The following is a 23,200-nucleotide window of genomic DNA, read 5'->3' as shown; positions in this document are numbered from 1 at the left end:
GAAAGTGTTTGTCTCTCTCTTTTGTTTAGTGACATGTGAAAGCACAAATCATGAAAGGCCACTCACGTCTCTAATATACAATTAATATTAAAAGCAGTAGAAGATTAAGGCCAATGCTTTGCCCTCAGTTACACTGTGTTAGATGAAGAGCATTGGAGCAATTAGGCCAGTGACCCAGAGCAGTGTAACTTGGATTGGAATCTGAACCCAAGCAACTTGTTCAGGGTCATATAGTCAGTGCCTTCATCTATGAGATCTGTTTTCTTTCATTGTTAGTCATGGAGACATAAGCAGTTCCACAGTCTCAGAGGCAGCTGTACTTGTTTATTCATCAGAAGAGAAAAACCATGCCATAAGCAGCTCCAGATCCCTTCCTGCTCCAAAATCTGCCCCTTTAGTAATCAACAGAGTGGGGGTCTGCTGAAAAATGTCACTTCCTGTTTTCCAGCAAAACAGTACTGAGATAGCACCCTTCTGAAAACACACCACAAAATGGGTCTGAGTGCAGTCTGAAGTATGGTCAGAATTTCATAAGGATGCATAGATACTTGGCCACGCAGGCTTCTCCTGCTAAACGAATAAGGTACATGTGACAAATTGATCTGCTCTTATAGTAGTGTTTCTGATGTAATTACTTGCTTTCAAAATCTGGAATTCCATGTAACTGAGGGTATGCATTATATGCGAATTCTAGTATATATAAGTGGCTGTAAAGTACATTTTAACTTTTAAATGACATTTAAATTAAGCTAGAAGATGGTTTAGAGCCTTTTCTATCCCTTATTACCTTCTTTCCCTTTCAGCAGCTGAGAAATGCTCATTTTAATTAAAATTTGTTTTTAAAATGCATCTTGCAGTCAACACATGCTGAGAAGAGCGACTTACCACCCATGTACTATAAGCTTGCTGTGCTGAACAAAATGGGAGCATTACTTTAATTAGTAGTAAATACTGTGGTGGCTTAGTGTTTGCAGTCTACTATAATGTCCTGTTTGATTTCAAGAAGGTAGAATTGCACTAGCCTAGTTCTGACGGCCAGGGGTATGAAATTCAATGGTGTGCCAGTAGGAGTTGTAGTGCAGCTGTAGCTATTCTTGCCACATGGCAATTCTTATTCCATAGAAGGTTGCAGAGAAGCTTGTTTAGCTTCAACGTGGCAAGGTACAGTAAAAAATAAAACCACATCTTTAGTATAAGCAGTCTAAGAGAACTTTAGTGGAAACAATATATCAGTATAAATCTTTTTGCATATATGAGTCATTCAGCAGAGAGGATGAGGAGCAAGATGCTGATGTTTGGTGGTGTTATTTGTACTCAGTCTAAGCTTATCTGGCCAATTCAGGTTGGTTTTGATATTCATGGGTCATAAAAGGAGGTCCCACCACTTCTCCTCAGCTCTGTACCACAAAGATTTGGTCAGTCCTTAGAGCATGGTAAGATCAGTAGATCTGCATATCTTAGATAAGTGGAAAAGTAGGCATGATAGTATGTCAATTTAGTCTTCTGGGCTAGGGTGTTTTTTTTAGTGTTTTACAGTTTTCCCGGTCTTTAGTGAAGAAAAGTGTACCCACATGATTATTCACAACCTTCCAGTTGCATATTTTTATCTGATAATGACATTCCTCCTTTTTCATAATTTCCCTGTACATTTTTTTAACACAGTGAAAATTAACTTTTGTGTGCACATATGTGTGTTTAGCTTAGCATTTTACTGAGTTAACACTCCTCAACTTACGTGTAATAAAAATGCGAAAAGGAAAGAGGAAAAATTGGGTAATAGTGGCCCAGCCTTGTGGAACACCAAATACTTTATAGAAGCATAGAGGCATCCATTTGTCATAAAAATTTTCTCCCAAGAAATATCCGTAAGTAGTAAGGGAAACTCTAAAATGGTGTAATTGTATCAACAGCCACTTGCATCTATTTCCATTTTAGTACTCAGTCTTTCAGAAAGTCTAGGTTTTTGGCTGCTATTGACATTCTGAAAATGTGGTTTAGTTTTGAATGAGTAAATACTAAATACTTTTAAGACATGAGGATACTCAATAAGAATTTAATCTTACTGAAAGAATAAGGTCAGCCTTGCTGTAGTAGCCATTGCACAAAGTTTTGCTGATCAGATTTTCAGTCAGTGCTTTGGGTTTGTGAAACTCGTGTGTGCCTCCACAATTCACTTTCAGCTGTAGGTATGAATTGTTAGATATTTTCAGTCAAGTCTTCAAAGCCCTCAAGTAACTCAGCTTAAATCCCATTGATTTCAGTAAGACTCTTCTAAATCATTTAGGTATTTCTGAAGATGTTACCAAATGTTACTTAAATTTTTACTTCAACTAATGATGGGTCAAAAATCAAAGGAAGAATTGGCACTGAACTGGAAGAATTGGCTGATAACAACAGAGGACAACTCACAGTGATATATCTGAATTTTCCTTATGGTAATAACAAAAGAGGAAACAATTATTTTGAGAAATTAGTTTAATGATGCAACTTAATGCATTATTTATTTTTAATTAAAATTAATTAAATTAGAGTTATTAAATAATTTAGCTATAATTGCAGTTAGCAAGATATAAATTCATCCACATTCAAGTTAAATGGTCCTGAGATGTTTGATCCTATTAATGCTTTCAGAAAAAATATTGTGGGGATAAGTGAAAAACTCTGAAGTATTTGACACAGAAATTCAGAGAAATTATTCTTGAAAAGTTTATCCTTTTTAAAGTATCCGTCCAGAGGATATTTCTGAGTCAGTGACGTGTAGATTTCTTTGCTATGGGAGTTCAGAAATTGGCTGCAGTGTAATACTTTTTTCTCCTATGTTCTTTTTCTTGTTTCTCTTTAGTGAGAATCTTGCAAAGTATTAGAGGTTGCTGTTGCATCATAAGAATCATGAGAATTGATGAATGCAATTTAGGAAATAATTACAAAAGGTAACTTCAGCTAGCTCTTAACTTCTGTGACCTCCCTCTCTAGTATCTGAAAAGAATTAGACTCCTCCAGGGCAAAGTTAAATGTGAGAGCTAGCTGTAGGTACTCAGATTATCCAATTTAGGAAACTACCTTTCTTCACCAAATGGAAAGTGAGCCTGAGGAGACTAACCGCCCAAAGCTGATGTTGGTCTTTGTTAGCGTTTTCTTCTTTCTTAGCATAGTAAGAGTATCAGTGGTTTCCACAGTAGTACATCATATCAGTATTGTACATGAACGTCGTTGCAAGTCATATGTATAAAATCTTTTGAACAGTAGTCTTTACCTGTGAATTAGAGGATGCATCTTTTGTATAAAATTTAGTCCAGGTGTAATTCCACAGACATCCGTGGTCTTATGGCAGGAGTGAATATTGTTCCTGTTTTTTCCTTGTTACTGTATCTACTGTCATTTTTAAGAAGCAAAGAAGTGTTTGGGTTTTATTATCTTTAACTTTGAAGGAGTATATATGGCCCAACAAATCCACTCTTGAGAATTTTGTATCAAGCCAAAATTTATATTCCACAGAAATGTTATAATGGGACTACTTGATTTCTGCTTACTAATTATAGTAACCTTCTCTGTACAGATAAACTTAATTTCCTGTTGAACCTAATGTTGCCTTCAGTGTCCACTGGGAGAATGCTCGAGCTGTAAACCAAAGCCCTACAGTTCTGATGGCATAATCATATTCCAAAATATACCAGTGTAACTCTTTATTTGCTGCTACTAGCTGTCAGGTTTGCCACACTTGCATTGTGTATTCCCATTGATGTGAGTGGAAAACATACTTAGACACATGTGAGGAAACTAAGCCCCTGAAGTCCCATCTGCACAAGATCTCAAAATACATGCTAGTCAAGTGCTTTTGCTAAGGGCAAATGAGCATCTCAGTTGAGTTAGTATTCAAGTGAATGGCAAACCTTCAAGACTGTGCTGAATGATTTTCTTTCATTATACACTGTCCTTCAGTTGCTGTCCTACACCTCCTGTCAGGTAGCAACTGAGTCTCTGAGCTGTCCTCATGAAACAAGAGGCTGCTTGCAGAACAAGGTTTCAGTCCTGTAGTTGACAGCAGGCAGTGAGAAATGAGGCTTGGGAGAGAGTGGGGCGCTGTTCAGTGGGAACTAAGAGCCCGCATGTTTGTTGCTGTCAGCAGCAGGACTGAGATATTGGTCTGCTCCTGATTTGAACCATGGGACCACTTGCAGAGTACCTTTGTTCTCCATGTGAGATGGAGAAAGAATTGAGTCCTTTGTAAGGGGCTGAGAGAAATTCTTTAATACAGAAACTAGACGATCTGGAGATTGCTCGGTGCTTTATGTAGGCACAGTTTCGGGGTGCCCTCTCTGCTGAAGACGACGGCTGTACTAAAGGCACAATTGTGCTCACAAAGTCTAGTATTGTTCTCTTTGTTTTGCAATGTGGAATATTCCTGCGGAAGTCAGTGGCATAGATGAGTAGGAAACAGCTAAATTAAGCCTTGAGTTATAGTTATAAATAAGTAATGCTTTATTTTCAAAACTATTTTTTTAAATTTTGGACGGAGTGCACATTGTCTTACTACAAAATGCACAACAGTAGTATCGGACATGGAGAGGAAATGAGGAGAAGATTTAGAGGGGTTTATCCCTCTGACAGGATTTATAGAGCCAGGCATTCTCTCTTTATCTATTGTAGAAATTGGTTTTACAAGGGTACTTATTTAGAAAATATTCTTAAATATGCTTATATAAATATAAAAATCTGTATTGGGAGTTAGTTTACCAGGGGAAAGGCAAGAGAGACATTTAAGAATCTGACTATTCACTCATATTTTTGTACAAAAAAGAAGCACAAATAAAGCATAAATGTTACTTATGTGGTTATGGATGGCACGTTGAGCTTTGAAATAGAATAGCTATCCTGGAGAAGTGCCACTTACATGGCCTAACAAACAACAGCCTTGATTTGATAATTTTATAAATGTTGTATTTGTATTTCCTCTGTGTGATTTCATTGTCTCTCTTGAACAAGGTGTTGCAGTGAACATTGAAATTCTTTATATTCTGGTTAAGTATTTGCTTGGTAGGGACATATTTTCCTGGTCCTGTAAAACAATTTTATATAGCTAGCAGTTGGACAGGGACTCATTAATTCCAGAGATCAGGAGAAAAACATGATATTGTATTTTTGCTTAATTAAATTTAAAGTATGCAGCTAATACCTATTTTCCTGTCACTTCCTGTCATTTTTGATGGTTATACAGGAAGAAGAATTCTCCCTCCTATTGAAGTTTTGAGGAAATAAAATACCTCCACAGTAAGCTGGCGAATTCAGTCTGAATTATAGCATTCATATATTGTCAGTCTGTATCAGTTTTCTAGAATTACAAACTTAATATTTTACCTTTATAGAGCTGATATATAACCAATCAGCTGAATTATCAAGACAAGGAGAGCTAGAATTTTTCTGTTTCAGAACGCATAAAGTTGTCTCAGTTCATTTTATGGGAGTTACTGTTTCTAAATGAGTTCTATCAGTATCTAGTAAGAGGATTTCTTATGCCATGGTACCTAGGTGCTCTTTATGAAGTTGATCCCCTCTCATCAAACATTTCTACTTCAAAAGGTCATAGCTAATGTCTCCCATTGTATTGAAAATGTTAACTTGAGAAAAAACACTTTCTGTTTCCCCCAGTGGATATATTTTAAGATCTGAAAATGGTGACATTTTAAAAAAATGTGATTTGTATTATAAGATTTTGTTTGGCTTTTGGTGTGTTTATTACATGTGCTATTGGTATCTGTGTATAATGTTAACCTGATCTTTTGGGGTCTCAAAAATTGCTTTACCTTATAGTTTGTTCCTCTATGCCTGTCATCCTCATCTACATATCTTTCGATTTTCAGATATCTTCCCAGAATGCATTAAGGATTCAGTGTTACCTTTTAATTTTGTGCTATGTGGGTACAGTCTCCCCTTGCTTATTTTCTGGCTCACAAACCTTAGTCACATTTCCCTTATCAAATTCCTAGGTTTTCATGGAGCTGACACTTCACAAAAGTACCTGCAGGGGTTAGTATCTTGTGTGTCTTTCTAAAGACAGTACAGTGCAGCACTTAGTGCATTCTTCTACATGCATCTTCTGCATGACAGCAGCCCAGATAAACCCCAAACGATGGGAACCAGATGAGGGTAATTACATCAGTGTAGGAGAATATTGTGGTGACATAGAAGTGGCATGACAACTGTTCCACTGGCTTTCCTCTCAGTTGCTGGTTGTGGAATATCACCAGAGCTTCCTTGTGCTTTTGGCATTCCTAGTTAGTTCAGTAGATTCCAGGTGTCTTACCTGCCGTAAAAAATTGCAGCAACCTAGAGTCTGCTTTGAGTTGCTTTAGCACAGACGGCCACGGTTTGGGTGAAAGGAACAATTACCCTTGAATCTAGGCTTTATTTTTGTAGCAAACTTTCAATCCTGGGCTGCAGGTCAGTGTTATAGGTGGAGGTTCTTCAGTAGCTTGGCATGTTACGTAGGCTTAGTTTTCTTTATTGTTTGTGTAGTCCCCTAAAATATGTGTTTTGTATCACCTAGTTTTCCATCATGTGGTTTTTTTGTTTGGTTGGTTGGCTTTTTCCCATCAGAAAGCCATTTTTCATAACATAAATGTCAAAATACCTCATTTTTTGAAAGTGTCTTGAACTGTTTTCTTCTTTGTTGCTGCTAGAGTTAAACTCAGAGGACAGCCAGTCTTTGGATAGAATTTAAGTAGGACCTATTATTTACTTTGCTGTTCCTCTACCAAGTTTTAGTTGAGCCTTAAATGAGTGCTTTGACTTTAAGAAGTAGTGACATTTCCATATTTTCAATTAAATTCTTTGGGAATTATTAGATTCTATGACTTCTAACACTATGTTTATTTGAAATCTCTAAATATATGCATGTCTTCTGGAACTGAGGTGTAAAGAGATGTTTTTTGCAAATCATTGTGAAATCAAAGTTTAAGAAACTGCTGTTCCCAAGTCGCCTCCTCAGCTGAGAATGTGGTAGCTAGACTAGTGAGCTCTTAGGATGTTTCAGTGTAACTTAGAGCTGGAAAAGACAGGGTTGTAACTGGAAATAGCCATCACTAACAAGCATTCCATTGTTTGTGTTGTGTTTTGTTTTAAATCTAGACCATATTAAATGCAAAGATTTTCATCATCAGATAAAGAAACTTCTTAATAGCAACCATTTCAGATGCAAGGACGAGCATGAGATTTACAACGTACAAATTGACAGCCCAGAATGCCTCAATGTTTTTTACAAATCCCTTGGGAACATGTTTTCAAAGATCCATGGCAATGGTGGTGGCAGCTTAGGAGAGGCATAATAGTGATTTCTCAATGTCTGCTCCAAAAGCATCAGAAGTCCATGTTTCCCACAACATGACTCTAAAGACACTGAAGATTTATCCCCGAGTACAAAGAAACTTAGAACCACGTGATTTGTCTTTGTCTTTGTACAACTGGAGATTTTCCAGTGTGATGCCAAAAGAGGCAAATCTATTTATACATGTTGAAGAGGGTTCATAATGGGTTTAAATGAAAATGTAAGTTACACTTCATTAAGCTGATGTAATTTGCATCTTGAGGGACAGAAGGACAAAGCCTTAGCAGGAAACACAGTCGAGAAGAGATTTTAAAGTAATGCAAGGAAAAGCCATTTTATCTCTTTCTTCTCTTTTCTATTGGTTGTTCTCCTGGCACGTTTGGGCTCTGTGACATAAAGCGCATTTACATCGCTTCAGGGATGTGTAAGTTTCCGCCACTACTTAGGACAGCTCTGAATTTGGTTGAGTGATGGTTCATAACAGACCCCCCCCCCTTTATTCCAAATTCTGTTTAGATATTTACATTTTTTCCATGTATAAAATTAATAAATAATTTTTGTCCAGATATTGGACAAATATCTGAATTGGTTGAATCTAAACCCCATGAAGGGGAAATAGCAATCTGAAAAGCATTCTTGTATTACTTTGATGGTCATTCCCCCTACTATCCAAGTCTAAATTGCAGATATATAGTAATATTTTACAGCTGCATTTTATTATCCATGATTACTGAAGAGATGCTTTCACAGCTCCAGCAGAGAAAAGAATTTCACCTGGCCCTGCCTTCTTTTAATTTCTCCAGATTTAATGGACATCATTGCAGTTGAATGAATATTTCACGAGTTTACTTCCCACTGAGTACAAGAAATCACACTCATTATGGCTGTAATACTTGTAGTTTTTTTCCTTGTTGATGGATGGCTATTATGTCATTGTATTCAGTCATTTGCAAATTCTGTTTTCTCTGAATTTGTTTCTTGACTGCTGGATAATTTTTCATGCTTGCATAGTGCAGCAAGCTACGTAGTTAATACAGTGAAAGGTGGCACATTAGTGTTATGGATGGAGTTATGGGAAAGAGGGTGTGATTTGATTGCTGAATACAAATCGTATGAGTTCTGAATACTTAGGAGTTATACTGCAGTGTGTCTGGTTTACAGCCTTTGAGCATGAACCCATCTTTTTAATGTTTCCCAATGATGAATTACATTCAAACTATGGGAAAATCATACTGCTTCAGTTAATTTTTTTCCATTGTTAATGCTTAATAGCAGGAATGTATTTGACAAGATGATATCAGAGTCAAAACATCTACAAGCAAGGTCATAGGAACCTAGAAATGTATTATTTTATTGGTCTAGTTTCATAAAACTCACTTCTGTGAGCTTTAAGTATGCTTAGAGAGTGGATTACAAATTAGCCCTTTTAGGATTTCTTTTGTGGGTAACATAAACAATTTGTCTGTGAAATAAAAAATCAGTAGGCATGTACTCCCTTGCCCTGCTGTGAAGTTCTGCATTTTTAGAACTAAGGAAAAAGAATGATGAAGTATTTTAAAATTATAAAAAATCAGTGATTGTGAATGCTCAGTAACTACCAATCAGAGGTTGTGTTAAGGTTCTTCTCCACCATCCTTCCACTGCTGCAGATGTAATGGTTCAGCTTGTTTTGAGTGACGAGGCAAATTAAAAAAAAAAAAAATCCTTTTCCAAATCTTTTCAGTGTGGGCTTATCAATTTCCAAGTTTTATCATTTGTCTCCAATAGCGACAGATGAAAGCCATGAATGTTCAATGGGAATTTTCTGCCTTTTTTTTTTTTCTCATTCAGAGATAATTTATGTAAGTAGAAGATATAATGAGGATACTAAATTAAGTGTGTCTGTGTATATAAATAAAATCGGTTTGTTACCCATTTGCCAGCATTTTGGCTCAGCTGCAGCAGTGAGTATCATAACGGCTTTAAAATTGATTAGACAATTTAACTTGAAATTTAACTCTGGATATGGCAGAGAGAGATAAGCCTGTGAATAGGGGCATAAAACATTAATCTTGCAGTTCTCCAGCTGATCTCAGTAAAGCTGGTGTGCTGTATTTAGTCTTTGGCTTTCAAGAAATTTAAAGTCTTATGCTTCCAGTGTGACCTATACACACACGAGTGGTCTTTGGCTTCTTGTTATATGGGTCAAGAATCACTGGGGCCTTTTGCTTGTTCTAAAAGTGAGCTGTTTTTCTGTTAAAACAGAGCTGTTTCTGCAGCACGCAGGGATGACCTGCGTAGGTTTTTTTGGCAGGGGAGACCAGGTTTGTTTGACCACTAACTCTTCTATAAGTTGTTGCCCAAAAGAGACCTGAAAGCCGTGTTTCTATCAGTCCCACAGCGGCTTCCAATGTTGAAGCAACACAAATGTGCAAAATAAAGTAGCCATTTTAATTGGAAGCTGATCTATTTTAATTTGATATGAAGCTGTTAAGAGTAACTTTTCCTATGCTACTTTCATTTTCAATTTTTGTCTGTATCGTGATGCTTCATCAAAGAAAGATCAATTTAGCCTCAGTGAAGTGGCAAAGCAACAAATGTGAAAGCAGCCAGTTCTAAGGCCTTCTCCGCCTATTTTCACATCCATAACAGTAGTAACCTCCTTTCAGCTGGAGTTTTGGAGTGCTTTAGGGCAACTATATGCTGGTTTTGAGTAAGTTCAGCTGCTATTTCTGCTTTTAGTAGACATCCTATTTCCTGATGTTGATCTATTCTTTAAATTGGTCCTGGTATAAAGAAGTGGTTTGAAGTGGATGTGCTTTCCAGTATGAAAACCGATTCAAAATATTCACCAAAACACCAGTGGAAAAAAGGCAAGGTACAAATGCGTTACCTTTTTAGTCAGTTATATCTGTCAGTTTTTGATGTCCATGACACCTTTATTTCACTTACCACACATGTGAAGTCTCCAATTTTAACTAGCGGGTGGGCTGCTCAGCAGTCTTCTGTAGTAGCCAGCATTTTTAAGTGGTTTGGTTGACAATATCATCAGACCCTAGTTGAACCCCCACTTTAAAAGCAGATCATAGTATTTTCTTAAACATCTGACTTCCAAATTTAGCTCAAAGTTACCCTTCTGCTCTTGAAAATTCTGCCCATTCTTTCTATTTTGTCTTATAAGTATATAACTATATATTATGCTAGTTGTAATGCTTTTAAAATATTAATAAACTCTAATGTAAAAGTCCCAAATTATGTAGTTGTTATAGGTGATGTACGTACATTACCAGACTGGATAGGATATTCCAACTCTCCCTCTGTGCTATCCTGTCATCTTCATTTCTTTCTAGTTAATTATGGTGCAGTGATGTCAAGCACTGTATCTCACATTTTTATGTCATATTCCAGTACCTCTTGGGGCAGAATGCTGTTCCTAACATTGAAAAGCACTAGTTTTTGCAGGACCCAGATTCTGAGTTAGAGCTTTACAAGAAAATGTTCCTTCAAAATTTCTTGGTTGGGCAAAGCTGGTCTAATACCTGCATGTTTGGTTCCTAGGATCAGTCAAATCTAAGAGAGTGTGAGCATGCTTTTCATGCTCTGTCCTTTTTTCCCTTGTTCCCATGCAATGGTATGCCGATTGCTATTCAAAAGTCACCATTTACCAATACTCACTGAATCATCATCCTCCGTATTAATACTATGTATCATTATCAGGTTCCTATTACTGCCTGTCAACTCAATGGATTTTGACATTCAGGGCTACACAAATATGTATCAAAATATAAGTATGCATTACAAGTATCACAGATACTTCATATTCTAAATAGAAGGGAAACTGGAGTATTGCTTGCTGGTGATGATGGTGAGGTATTTTACTTTCTCATTTCATATTCTGTTTGTATTTGGTTTGTATTTCAAAATCTGTAAAATTATTTTTTTTCCATTTTCAAAGAGCTTTAAAGATTTCAGAGAAGTATTTATTTTGGATTTTGTTCCATCACAAAAAAGGATAGCTTAGCACTTAGTAATGCAAGTGGTTTCTTTTTCTGACATATTAAAAATGTTGCTAAAAACTACCTGGAGATTTTCTGCTAGACATTTACTTAAACTGTTTATTCACTTCTTAAGCAAAGAAAGTAAAAGGATCAGGAGTGCAGACATCGAAAGATGTATGCCAGGCATATTTCCAGGAACTGTACAGAAAACAATACCCATTTACAGAAGCACTTTTGCTCTTTGACTGTCATCAGTGCGCTCCAAAATCTTTTTTCATCTCTGTTACTTTTCGTCAGTGGTCATTACTGCTTTGCACGTGTCTCCTGAAGCTTAAACTAATTTGGCTGTTTGTAACATGTCTAGGGCCCATAGTTCTGGAGTATAGAAGCTCACTTTTGAAGCAAAGAAGTTGCACATTAACGTATTGTGGATATATATGGCTTGGATTTCCTGACTGCATGTCTGTTCAGGTCGTTATTCAGTTATTCAGTGTGCTGGGATCCAAGTCCGTCCAGCTCTCCGGGAGGTCTGAGAACCTCAGCAGCATCACTCCATCTCCTGCTCGAACACAGAGCCTCGCTCCTGGAAGAGCGATCATATGTAGCCTTTTCAGTGTACCTGGTAGAGCTTTCAGTCATTTTTCAAATACAAAATGCTTACAAAAGAAAGCAATGCCATTTTCTCCCTGCTGGCTTTTTGAAATCTCATGTTGGGAAAAGCACTTACTATGTATTTCATAGGAACAGAAAGCTTTCAGTAATGACTGCTATTTCTGAGTCTATTGCAGCCAGTGCAGCTGTTGAAAGTGTCGTTGTGGATGGCACAAATAGGATAGGATTTTGAGCAAGACCGTGCACCATCTGACTTTGATATTAGTTGAAAAGGAAAAAAAAAACAAACAATAGGATGTTTGAAGAGTAGACAACCTCTTGGATGTAAATGCATAAAATGGAACAAAAATAGAAAAGTGTTATCATTGATTTTTGAACTCATCAGTAAAATTACTTTATTCGGAATACTAGCTGGAAATCTATGGATTTCACAGACTCTGTGATTGAATTTCACATATCCGTGAGGAGAATTTCGAACAATCAGGCCAACCTTAATATTTCTGCATTGAGGTGTCGGTATAATTCTTTGACGGCGTACGTTGAGAGGTTGAAATGTCCCTAATGTTTTTCAAGTCAAATTTTTATTATTATTACTGACTAGACTCACCTTCTGTGTCCAGTTTTTTATCAGTTATGACGGAAGTATAAATACTACTTTTTTCTATAATTAGATGTGACTAAAAATATTTCTCACAATGTGTTGTCTCACACCTCTGCATGGGCTTCCTAGCTTCCTCATCTGGACAGAATTTGGGAATTTTCCTCTCTCTCTTACACAGACATTAGCCTTGTTTTTCTCCTTTGTTTCTTTCTATTCTTACCTGTGTTTGATTTTTATTTTTTTATGCTGTTTCTTTATTCCTTCTCTTATGTCATCTTCTCTAATTTTTCCTTTTTACCCACTCTTTTTTCTCATCTTTCTGCTTTTTTTGATCGTTTGTTTGCTTTTGACTTGTGTCTTACGTAGTGCAAGATCACCTAATGTTTCTGAGTTGTAATGTTTATGGAATGCCTACTACAAGGTTGCCTTGGGAACTGAGGGAAAACCTAATTTTAGAACCTGTGATGCTTTTGGGGGTCAATGGTCATTTGTTCATCTACCATATGCACTTAGAAAAATTAGAAAAAACTTCCCAAAAAAAACGCAGGGTCTCAACTGGGCAAATAGAATAGAAGAGGAAATTGGTGTTCATGCCCCTTTTAGTGTGGCTCAACAAAGTGATCACTGTTAATTGGTTCATTGTGAAGGAGGCAGTGGTTTATATATGTGTATACATACACCATCTATAAACCTTGAAGAGATTGGTTTTACTTTGTGCTTGAAAAACAGGTTTAGGATGAATATGATTTCTATTTTTATTTATTTCACTGACAGGCATGGATAGGACCATTATGCTAACTGTGGATGTTGCTGACATCTTAGCTAAACATTGTAGCACCAGATAGCTTCAGATGTTTCTTATTCTCAAATTGCAACTGCACGCAGCTGTGATACTACCAGTCTATGCAGCCTGCTTACACGTTATTAGAGCTTATTCATGTGAGGAATTTCATCCCTTTCCAATATTTCCCATCACTGACATTGAGACTTGCATAATTGTACCTCATAGTTGCTTCTGACTACCACCTATGAGACTTTGTGAAAGGCTGTTCAGAGAGGTGATTGTATTGGACCACAGAAAACAGATATCTAATTTCACTGAACTAATGACGATTATTTTTTATGCAGGGAATAAATCGCAAGATAGTGGGATTGCAGAGATGGAGGAACTTCCAGTCCCACACAACATCAAAATAAGTAACATCACATGTGATTCCTTCAAGATTTCTTGGGACATGGATTCTAAATCCAAGGACCGCATTACTCATTACTTCATCGATCTCAACAAGAAAGAAAACAAGAATTCCAACAAATTTAAACACAAGGTAATTTTCATTTAAAAATCAGAGTGGAAATACTTGATTTTTAATAGATGAATCTGTGTTTTATTAACCTTTCAAAGCCAGGCAATGGGAAACAGGTACTGGACATCCAGAAAAGGTGGGTTTTGGTTAATCTGATTGACTTTTTTTTTTACTCAGAACACCTTCTCTGTCTCTAGCCTATGTGCGTGTACACATGAATACACTTGTTTCATAGAGAATTGAACATTACCTTTCCTATTTCATTTGAAAACAGTTTTGGAACCTGTACAATGTATTGCAAAACAGACATTTTTGTTCCTGACTAGTTCTTAATCATTATTTAAACAATTTTTGTATTCTGTGCCTGTCCTTGTTCAGTGACAGACTCGTGAGAGCAACACATGTCATTTCAACAGAAGAGTCACAAATTCTAATGCGCTTCTAGGAAGGCTTCCAGCAATTTTAGTTTGCAGCATTCAGCACTGTGACCTGAATATTCATCTGGCCTCTTTCCTCAAGCCACTGATGCAGGGACATACTGAATGCATTGCAGGATCTGTACTTATCAAATCCAGCAAAATTTGCTTTGACCTCAGAATAGTTGAAATACTGAGATGTCTAGAGCAACATGGAATGAGAAGATTAAACAACACAATCATCTGCAGATTTAAGAACAATGTTGGCAATATCTCTAAAAGATAAGGTTTGCCAAGGCACAAATAACACTCCAGACAAATATGAGAGCTCTAATTCTATCAACACCTAAATTACTATTGGTTTATAAGCCAGTGGGATAACCAGGAAATATTTCCACCAATTTCTCTGAGTCTTTTTATTGTGAGAGTATTTTTCCTATGAATTGTGTTAACAGCAGGTGTATAATTTTCATGTTTCCTTATTTGACTTTTTTTTTTTAATGTGGTTGGAAGTAACATATGCATTAAGTGTAATGAAAAATCACTTACTGCTGCTTGAAATCAAGAATTTTACATGTTTGGCCAAGATGTTGCAGTTGCTAGGAACCAGCATGCAAAGCACTACCAAATTTAATGTTATAATAGACATTTATTATGACTCATTTTTAATTGTAATAGCAAATAAAGTAGAGTATGTTTGGTTTTTTTCTTATTGTTATTGGTTTTGGACTGACAGCCTTTGAATTTGAATTCCCACTTTATATTGCAGGAATAAATATACCTTCTAATATAAATGCTTACCGGGATGGATGCTTTTTCATTTCTTTCATTTTATTAACCTACATGTTTTTTCATTCATGTGCAAACTGGTGTAAAGTTGTAAAATTTGTTGTTGTAAAAGGGAGAGCCACCCTAGCAGACCAAACACTGTATACGCTTCAAAATCTATATCACAGTGATGAAACTAGTGTTAAAATGGAGAGGGGAAAAAAAAAAAAGGATATTGGTGGTGTAATAAAGATAAGCCATTAGATTTATTTTGTTTTTCTCAGCAATCCCCTAGCTTTTTACTGTGATGAAGTGTTTAGTCAAAGGAGAGAGGTAATTGGTTTTGTAAGAACATGAAACTATCAATTAAAATGATGTTGGATGTCTTGTCAGAACTAACTTAAAATTTCTTGGTACTAATTGTGTTAGTGACTTGGTAAAGCTTTTTTTTGTTGTTGTTGTTGTTTTTCTCCCCTGGCCAGAATGATGGAAATCCAGACAGGAGCCAGGGTGGGCAAGAGAACTGCACAGACTGAATACTCTAACAACTATCTGTTCCACAGGACATATGTGTTTGCTTTCGCGCATCTTTAGTGCTAAGTAGTTTTTAACACACTTTCTAGAATGGGCTTTTGTTGAGAAATTAAAAATTGCTCAAATTCAAAATTTGCCCGAATCCTAGTATGGTTAGAGACGAGCATCCTTCCTCCCTATAATGTTAGTTATACGAGTTTCACAGCCGAAGCTCAGCAGCAGACCTGCTGGGTAGGGAGCTGATAACCTGGTAGCTGAAGCACCAGGGACTGAGTCCTCTCAGAAAGCAGAGGGAACTGAATCAGCCTTCATAACAAAGCTGTTGTATAAAGGTGAAGGATATCACTGCCCCTTCTCCTAGCAGAGCTTTTTAGAAAGAAAACTGTGAGCCCTACCACTTAGTTATAAAAAAGAGCATTGGGACTCACTTTCAGGAGTCATCCAGCAGTCAGGCTGTGGAAGGAGACGGGCATCTTCAGGGGAAAAAAATCATCCTTACTTAGCTTACGTGTAGGGTAAATCCCTGTCTGCAAGTGCCTGTCTCTCTCACAGGTGATAAGCCCAGATGACCAGCTTAAACTATTGCCTAACTTGTAGAGTTAGTGTTAAATCTCAGTTTGCTCACAAGGCGGTGAGCAAGTGACTTGGGATATAGACTTAACCTGATAGAAAGATGCTGCACCTCAGGAAAGGAGGCTGTTTGTTTCCTTGCGTACCCAGGAGAGCACACATGAATGATTCATCCTTTCAATATTTTTTCTGTTGGCAAATATATAAAGTACATTCAGCATATTTAAGGTGCCTATAGTTTTATTATTTATGACTATTGTCATCATATCTGTGAAGGAGGAGGTTTGTATTGGTAGTAGTATGTAAAGACTAGAATTCTAATAAGACTTTGTCTTTTTCTAAGTGCAATTTGCATACCTCCCCTCATTTTTAAGATCTGGAAGTGTGGTTATTCCCATGTAATAGGAAATGAGGCTTAGATACTTAGCAAAGCTAGGACTAGAACCTGGGTGTGCTGAATTTCCACAGTGTCCTATGAGCAGACCTGGCAAAGGGAAGGATAAGATGAAATGGGAGAAAGCTGAAAATTGAAAGCTGCTTCTTTGGCAACGAAAAGGGACTGCAAAGCAGGCATCTTTTCCCAAAAAGGAGAGAGGTAGAGGTAGTGTGACTCATATACCTTGCTGCTTAGTTATTCAGTGCTTCCAGGTTGTTCTTGGAAATTATTGCCATCTAGGTACCTTTAGAGTTGTCTGGTGGGCGCTGGTGATGGAGCAGCCAGCCATCTGCCGCTCCAGAATCCCGGCTGTCCTTGAGCTAGTGTATAACCTCCTTTGCACTTCTTTGGGGGCTCAGCCAGGAATGAGAGCTGAGCAGAAAAGAGATGAAAGGAAGAAACTGGGGATCCCCAGGGAAATTTCAACATGAACATTTGAACATTTTTTCCTGAGGTCAGTATAGTGACCTTAAAGAAAAGAAAAAAAAAGTGTTTGCTTAGAAAAAGAACAACAGATTAGAGTTATGAAAAGCATTGTATCTACCTCTCCTCCCCAGCTGTGCAAGAGATAAAACCCTCTATTTAATATGGTTTTAAGTAGTTTGCCCCTTTCTTGGTACAGTTAGAAGAGTTTCCTGATACACAGCTGGAACATAAGGCTTTGACGTGTGGGGGCAATGAGGCTTTTAATGTTACCTGAAAACTGACAAAATTAATGGGGGCAAAAACCACCACCGGGTTGTGGGCACAGAGACCTAACCCAGGTGGAGGCAGTTTTTACCACAGCCAAAGAAAAGATGACAGGAAGACTAATGATTGTAACTGTAGCAGCTGCTGACTGCATTAGAAGTAGCAAATTCAGTCCAGTGGGATGCCTCTGCAATATAGTTCCAGGATGGTAGCTTCAAATGTCATTTGGGGTTTCTGTTGTTTTTCCTTGTAATTTTTCTCAGTCTTTTATATATTATTTATTTCAGAGTGCACAACTGAATCCTTTACAGAGAAAGTTTTCTCCCAACTGTTACTTGATTTAAACGAGAATTAGCAAAAAAGAAATCATGGCAACAAAATCTTACCCTTGATTATCAGTCGATCACATTTCAGTTCTTATAATATCACAAGCTGCTAATTTTCCAGTTTCTTAATACAGAAACTGAAGAATATTTTTTACTGACAGAGAAACAATAAAAGAAAGATATTTTTCCATAATAGAAGACAAGCAAAAAAAAAAAAAAAATCTTTCAGGTCTTGCTTACAGATCATGAACAGAAACTTTTCTATTTCTTTTTTCCTTAAGGGACTACTGTGCTAGTATTTACAGGTGGATGGCTATGGACTAGTATTTCAAGGTGGACAGCTACAGTTGTTATCTAAAATGCCCACTTTTCACATGGCAGCCATCTTACTATTCTGTGATTACTGATAAATATTCGAGAGAAAATACCTCTCTCGCTCTATCACGGCTCCTTGGGAACACCGTGCAGAGAATCATTCAACTCCACCATGAGAACCCACAGTTCTAGCATAAACTGTCCAGTTCTTCAATTTTTTTCTTTCCCTTGGTGGTCTGTGCTGCAGGCTTTGACACTGTAGAAATTAGGTATTTCAACAACAACAAGCCGCTATTCTTTGTTATGCTGTGGTGTGATACACTGGAAGAGCAAAACACAGAGTATCTGAAATGGTGGCGGGGTGAGAAGCAAGAGGTTCAGTGACAGGCACAAACTATCTAGCTGTATGTTTGGCTCGTTCTGGCCCTTCCTGTACATAGGGTATTTTGGTACATGTAAAACACACAAAGTTACTTTGCAACGCATTTAATTTTCTCTGTTGAAGTTTGGTTTGGAAGATACCAACAGCAATATAGGTGGACTGATTGACGGCAGGAGGAATTTTGTTTGGTTACACTGACTGAAAGAAAACAATGGCAATGAGAGCACAAGAAACTCTTATATTAAGATATCCTTGTGCTTAGTAGCATGTCTTTCTCTGCATACTTAAATACAAATGGCCCTAGCCTGAATTATATATTTGGGCTGTATATAATGGTGTGATTCTACAGTCACTTGGACCCAATAATAAACTCACATTTGCAAGTTATCGCTGTAGCTCTTGTAGAGCAGACATTAGACCATCGTCCTTGCCACCCTCTTAACTTCTCTGCACCAATGGACTGTGAGAAGTAACAAAGGTTTGCACAGACGAGCCAGGGGGTGGGGATTACATTGCCAAAACAATGAAGGAAGGGGTGGTGGATTGGTTTTGTTGCACTGCTGACTTGTGTGTTGTTTTGTCTTTTTGTTTCCATCAGGATGTACCCACTAAATTGGTGGCCAAAGCTGTTCCTTTGCCTATGACAGTCCGCGGGCACTGGTTCTTGAGCCCAAGAACAGAATACACAGTGGCAGTGCAGACAGCATCAAAGCAAGTTGATGGCGATTATGTTGTTTCTGAGTGGAGTGAAATCATCGAGTTTTGCACAGCAGGTAATATTGCTGAGGAAACGTGCACCACAGGATGTATTGCAATTAACGCTAGCTTTGCTGCCTGAGTGAGTTAGCCATCTACCAGTGACAACTAGGCTGGTAGAGTTATAACAGTCACACCTGGAAACTGGAATTCCAACTTTAGGCTTTGTATGTGCTCAGGTTTGGCACGTTAATGAGAAGCAGCTGGAGTGCCCCTTTGTTCTGCAGTAGCTTAGCTGCCCCAAAGTGCTGTGCCTGGCACCACTGCTTGTCCCAGGCTAGGAAGGGAGACTGGTGAACCGAAGTCGAGCAGGGCCACTTGTGTGCCTGTTGCTGGCTACTGGCACCTCTGGAGAAAAGACAGAGTGGCAACTCACTAACAGACAGCTTGCTTAAGACGTTCTGCTGCTCTCCCTTCTCTGCATGCTGGAAAGCCTGAGCACCACCAACACCCTGTCTCGAGGATCAGTTTAGCCTGTCATTGATTTATAAGTCTCTTCCTTTGGATGTTCATCACCTAGTGCCTGTATGAAAGCTGGGTGCTGAAGCGAGCTCCCAATGAATCCCATGTTGCCTGAGATGCAGTTTAGGCTGGGTCCTAAGCAAGCTTTTTTAGTTATGTGAATTGTTATTGGCTCACAACCAGGTACGTTGTAGCAAACGGTTTATCAAATGGCATAAGCCAGAGAGGGCAGTTCTCAGCTCCTCTGCAGTTCCCAAACACAAGGAAACCAGCTCTAACACAGGAAATACTGAGCTGAAAGGTGCTGTAGGCTTGCAGAGTATTCGTGGGGAAAGGAGTGGGGAGAAGCAAACGTGTGTGTTCCTGCCGTTTGTCTTCTGCCACTGTTGGAAACTGGTGCTGGGCTATATAGTTTCTGTACAGCTGCTGCATGATGTGAGGTATGTTACGAAGGCTCTGTTCCCAATTTTAAGTCTGCGTGTCTGTGTAGCTTTTGGAGAGAGTGTATTGTGTTTTTTTCCTGCCCGCCTGCCCTCCCCGCCACTAGCAGCTTGTCTTTTCTTTCCAGATTACTCAAAAGTTCACCTAACACAGCTATTGGAAAAAGCTGAAGTGATTGCAGGCCGTATGCTTAAACTGTCTGTTTTTTATCGGAATCAGCACAAAGAATATTTTGATTATATCAGGTAAGACAGTAAACATATGCAAAATTGTTTGGCAAATTAAGGGAGTAATGAAAATAAGTAAATGGAGGCAGCTGTGCTAAAGCTAGAGCAGAATGTCTGTACGCTTTATTGCCCGTTCAGAAGAAGGGAAAAAATAAAATACAACTCCTTCCTTCCACCTTGATTAACTCAGCATTTCCATTGGGCAACAAAAGTTTGTGTTTTGAAGCAGAATCCGGGGTACTCACAGGGTCTCCAACCTGATTAAAGTGTCTACGTGTGCGTAGGTATTTGCCTGCATGTAAGAGTTCCACTTCAAATATTTCCTCTCCACATACACCCACCCCATTTCTATGCCCAAATGTAGTAATTGGGGCTCTCCAATCCGAATGTAAATTTACAGATCATGTCGGGAGGGAGGGGGGGATGTTTGGACAATTTTACAACACTGTGCTTCAGTTGGAATGAATAAATGGGATAGCTGGAGGTAGGTTCCTTATTCCTGTTGGAGACCCAGTGTGCCTTCACACACGCAACCAGAAGCGTCATTAAAATAGAAAGGAAGACTTTTCAATAGGAGTCAAAGCTCATGTACTGACTGAGCAGGAGCAGCCACCATGCAGAGGTAACCTTCCACCGTTAGAAGAACGTGGATGAGAGGTAAGCAGCATGTCGCCATCTGTTCAGCACTGTATGGGAAGGGTGGCAGCGCTGACTATGCTGCTTTAATACGCCTTGAGATGGGGCTGCTGCTGTGCCACATAATTCCAGTTTTATGTGGGTGTCACACTAGCACCTGCCTAGAGCTGAAAGTTTTTTAAAACTGGTGAAGAAAAAAAATACTTGAGGGAATCCAACTCCAAAGAGCAGACTCCCCCACCCTTGGAAACATTCCCGCTTTGTAGTCATGAGTATCTGCTGGATTCCAGGAGTGTCTTGTATGTTCCAGAGCATGGGGTTTGCTCTTTCCCTTCTGTGTTTTGGAAGAATTATTTTATTGCATGTAGTGACAAAGCTGCAAAACTCAATGGAGGCAGAGAATGAATTGCAGTTGCTGAGGCTTTTTGAGGACCTCGTAAATCTCTGCTGCCATCCTGGACTAGATACCACAGAAGGGAAATGCCTGTGGTGGTTCTGATTCTTATATAGCTTTGTTTTCAGCTACGTAATCATAATGCACCTGCCTTCTTGTTCATAGAGCTTTGAAAATTGCCATTTATAGCTGTGGTTTTGGCCTTGTTCTGCCAAATGTGACTCTTAATTGATTGCTCTGTATCTATTGCCCTCCCTCCTGTTATGTTCTTTCTTGGTTTGATACAAATAGAGACTATTTTGTTTTGCCTTCTGTTAGAGAGTTAAAGAGGCAAAAAGCTGTGGTTTACCAGGTCAGTGTGAAGCTAGAATACCTGTAACTGTCTGATGGTCACCTTTTCTGATCAGAAATGTACTAATAGGGTCACAAGGGCTAGTCCTTCCTCGGTGCACCCTTCTGAATGTTATGTTAAAAACCCTAACCACGTGCTTCCTTTTAGGAAAAATGCCTTGTCATACCATGCCTGCCAATGGCCTCTGTGGTGTCGTAACTAGTAAACAAGCTTGGAAAAGCTTATAGAGTGGCTCTAGTAGCATTGGCAAGAAAGCAACTGTCACAGTGCTAAAGCAACAACCCCTAACTGTAGGGTTGAAGTGTGAGCTTGTAAGTAGTGTTCATGTCACTCTGCTGTTTACCTCGGCTGGGAGCGCCATAAAGCAGCTCAGATCCCCAGGAAGAGTGACCTATAATTAGCCTAATTGGCCACTGGATGTCAGTATCTTGCCACAGAAATGGAACTGCAAGAAGCCTGGCTTTTCAGGTTGCAGAGATGGTTATTCAAGCTGGTGGTTTTTTTTTCTCCCTAGTAATTGCTTCAGTCATAAAATACCAATGTATCCCTCCACCCCAATCAGTCTTGTGAAACAGGGCTTGAGACAATAACTATGTAGTATTTGAATGGCCCAGAAAACTTTTGAAATTTATCTTAGAGTCAAATTAAGATATGCTGCTGAGGAGATCAGAAATAAGGAAAAAAATCACAGCTGGAGACATTACTGAGTTGATTTAGAGCTGTTTTGTATGTATACACTGGATTCGTTTGCTTTGACTGCTACCTCCCGCTTTAACCAAGTAAAACCTTCTCCCACACAGCACCATTTTACCTGGAGCTATTGCAAGTTAAAAGCAGAGAGAGAATAGTCTTTCTTGGCTAGTTTCCCCTCTCCTTAAAAAAAAAAAAATAGAGGAAAGGAAAAAAAGAAAAAAGAGTAAAAGTAAGCAAGAGGGGGATGTAAGACTCTCCAGCCCCACAGCCTCATGCGTTTTTAATCTGTCAGTGTGTATAAAGGCATTTTCTAAGGGTGCCTAGTAAATGTGGTGTTTTGCAGGACTTACAAAAGGGAATGTTTCCCTTTCTGGTATCATGTGGTTGCAGGTGCAGAGAGCGCCAAACCTGCACTTGCAGTGCAGAGGGCACTTCCAGAGAGATGTGGGGCACAAGTTCTGGGGAATGTCCAGCTATACATCAAATCTCAGGTGCTAAGGAGGATTAGATGGGGTGTTTTGGACTGTTCTCCTAAATTTAGCAGCCTGATGCTGCTGAGTGCAATTTGGGATTTAGGGTTTTAAAAATTCACTTGTTACATTGAATGTTTCTTTTCAGTGGAACCAAATTGAGCTCAGCTTGCAAAAAAAAAGAGTTAGTCTTGTACATTTTTTCCCCTTAGGACTAGCGACTGCAGAAGCTGGATACCAACCAAAGTGGAAACTAACCAAATTGCCTAATACTCTGCCCAGCTCTGCTCTGATTGACAGTAGACAAATTAGACCCGAAATTATCATTTAGGGAAAAAAAACCTACAGCAGGCACTACATTCCTTCCTATAAGCTCTCTGAAACACATTGTTCAGAAATAACTTTCACTGGCAGTTTTCTACGTGAAATATATACTGACTATGCTAAAAATACGATTAACAAACAGTATATTCAGCATGTTGAGACTGACTTGCAATTTTCAACATGTGATTAAACT

At 38.5% G+C, this 23,200-nt stretch overlaps 1 protein-coding gene across 3 annotated transcripts in view; it reads left to right on the top strand.

The window, feature by feature from the left end:
- Nucleotides 1-23,200, top strand: part of PHYHIPL (phytanoyl-CoA 2-hydroxylase interacting protein like) — a 135,620-nt gene that overhangs the window by 110,696 nt on the left and 1,724 nt on the right. For all 3 annotated transcript variants that reach the window (XM_087764875.1, XM_087764874.1, XM_087764873.1), the window contains exons 2-4: nucleotides 13,640-13,836; nucleotides 18,851-19,025; nucleotides 20,039-20,156. In XM_087764875.1, coding sequence (XP_087621001.1) covers nucleotides 13,672-13,836; nucleotides 18,851-19,025; nucleotides 20,039-20,156 — 458 coding nt within the window. In that variant the 5' untranslated portion in view covers nucleotides 13,640-13,671. The remainder of the gene's footprint in view (nucleotides 1-13,639; nucleotides 13,837-18,850; nucleotides 19,026-20,038; nucleotides 20,157-23,200) is intronic.

Source organism: Nipponia nippon, unplaced genomic scaffold (assembly GCF_047370975.1).
Source record: "Nipponia nippon isolate SJK-2023a ecotype South Korea unplaced genomic scaffold, ASM4737097v1 scaffold_3, whole genome shotgun sequence".
In the NCBI taxonomy this organism is placed as follows: Eukaryota; Metazoa; Chordata; class Aves; order Pelecaniformes; family Threskiornithidae; genus Nipponia; species Nipponia nippon.
The sequence above is the reverse complement of the archived record's forward strand: the minus strand, read 5'-3'. Positions and strand labels throughout refer to the sequence as shown.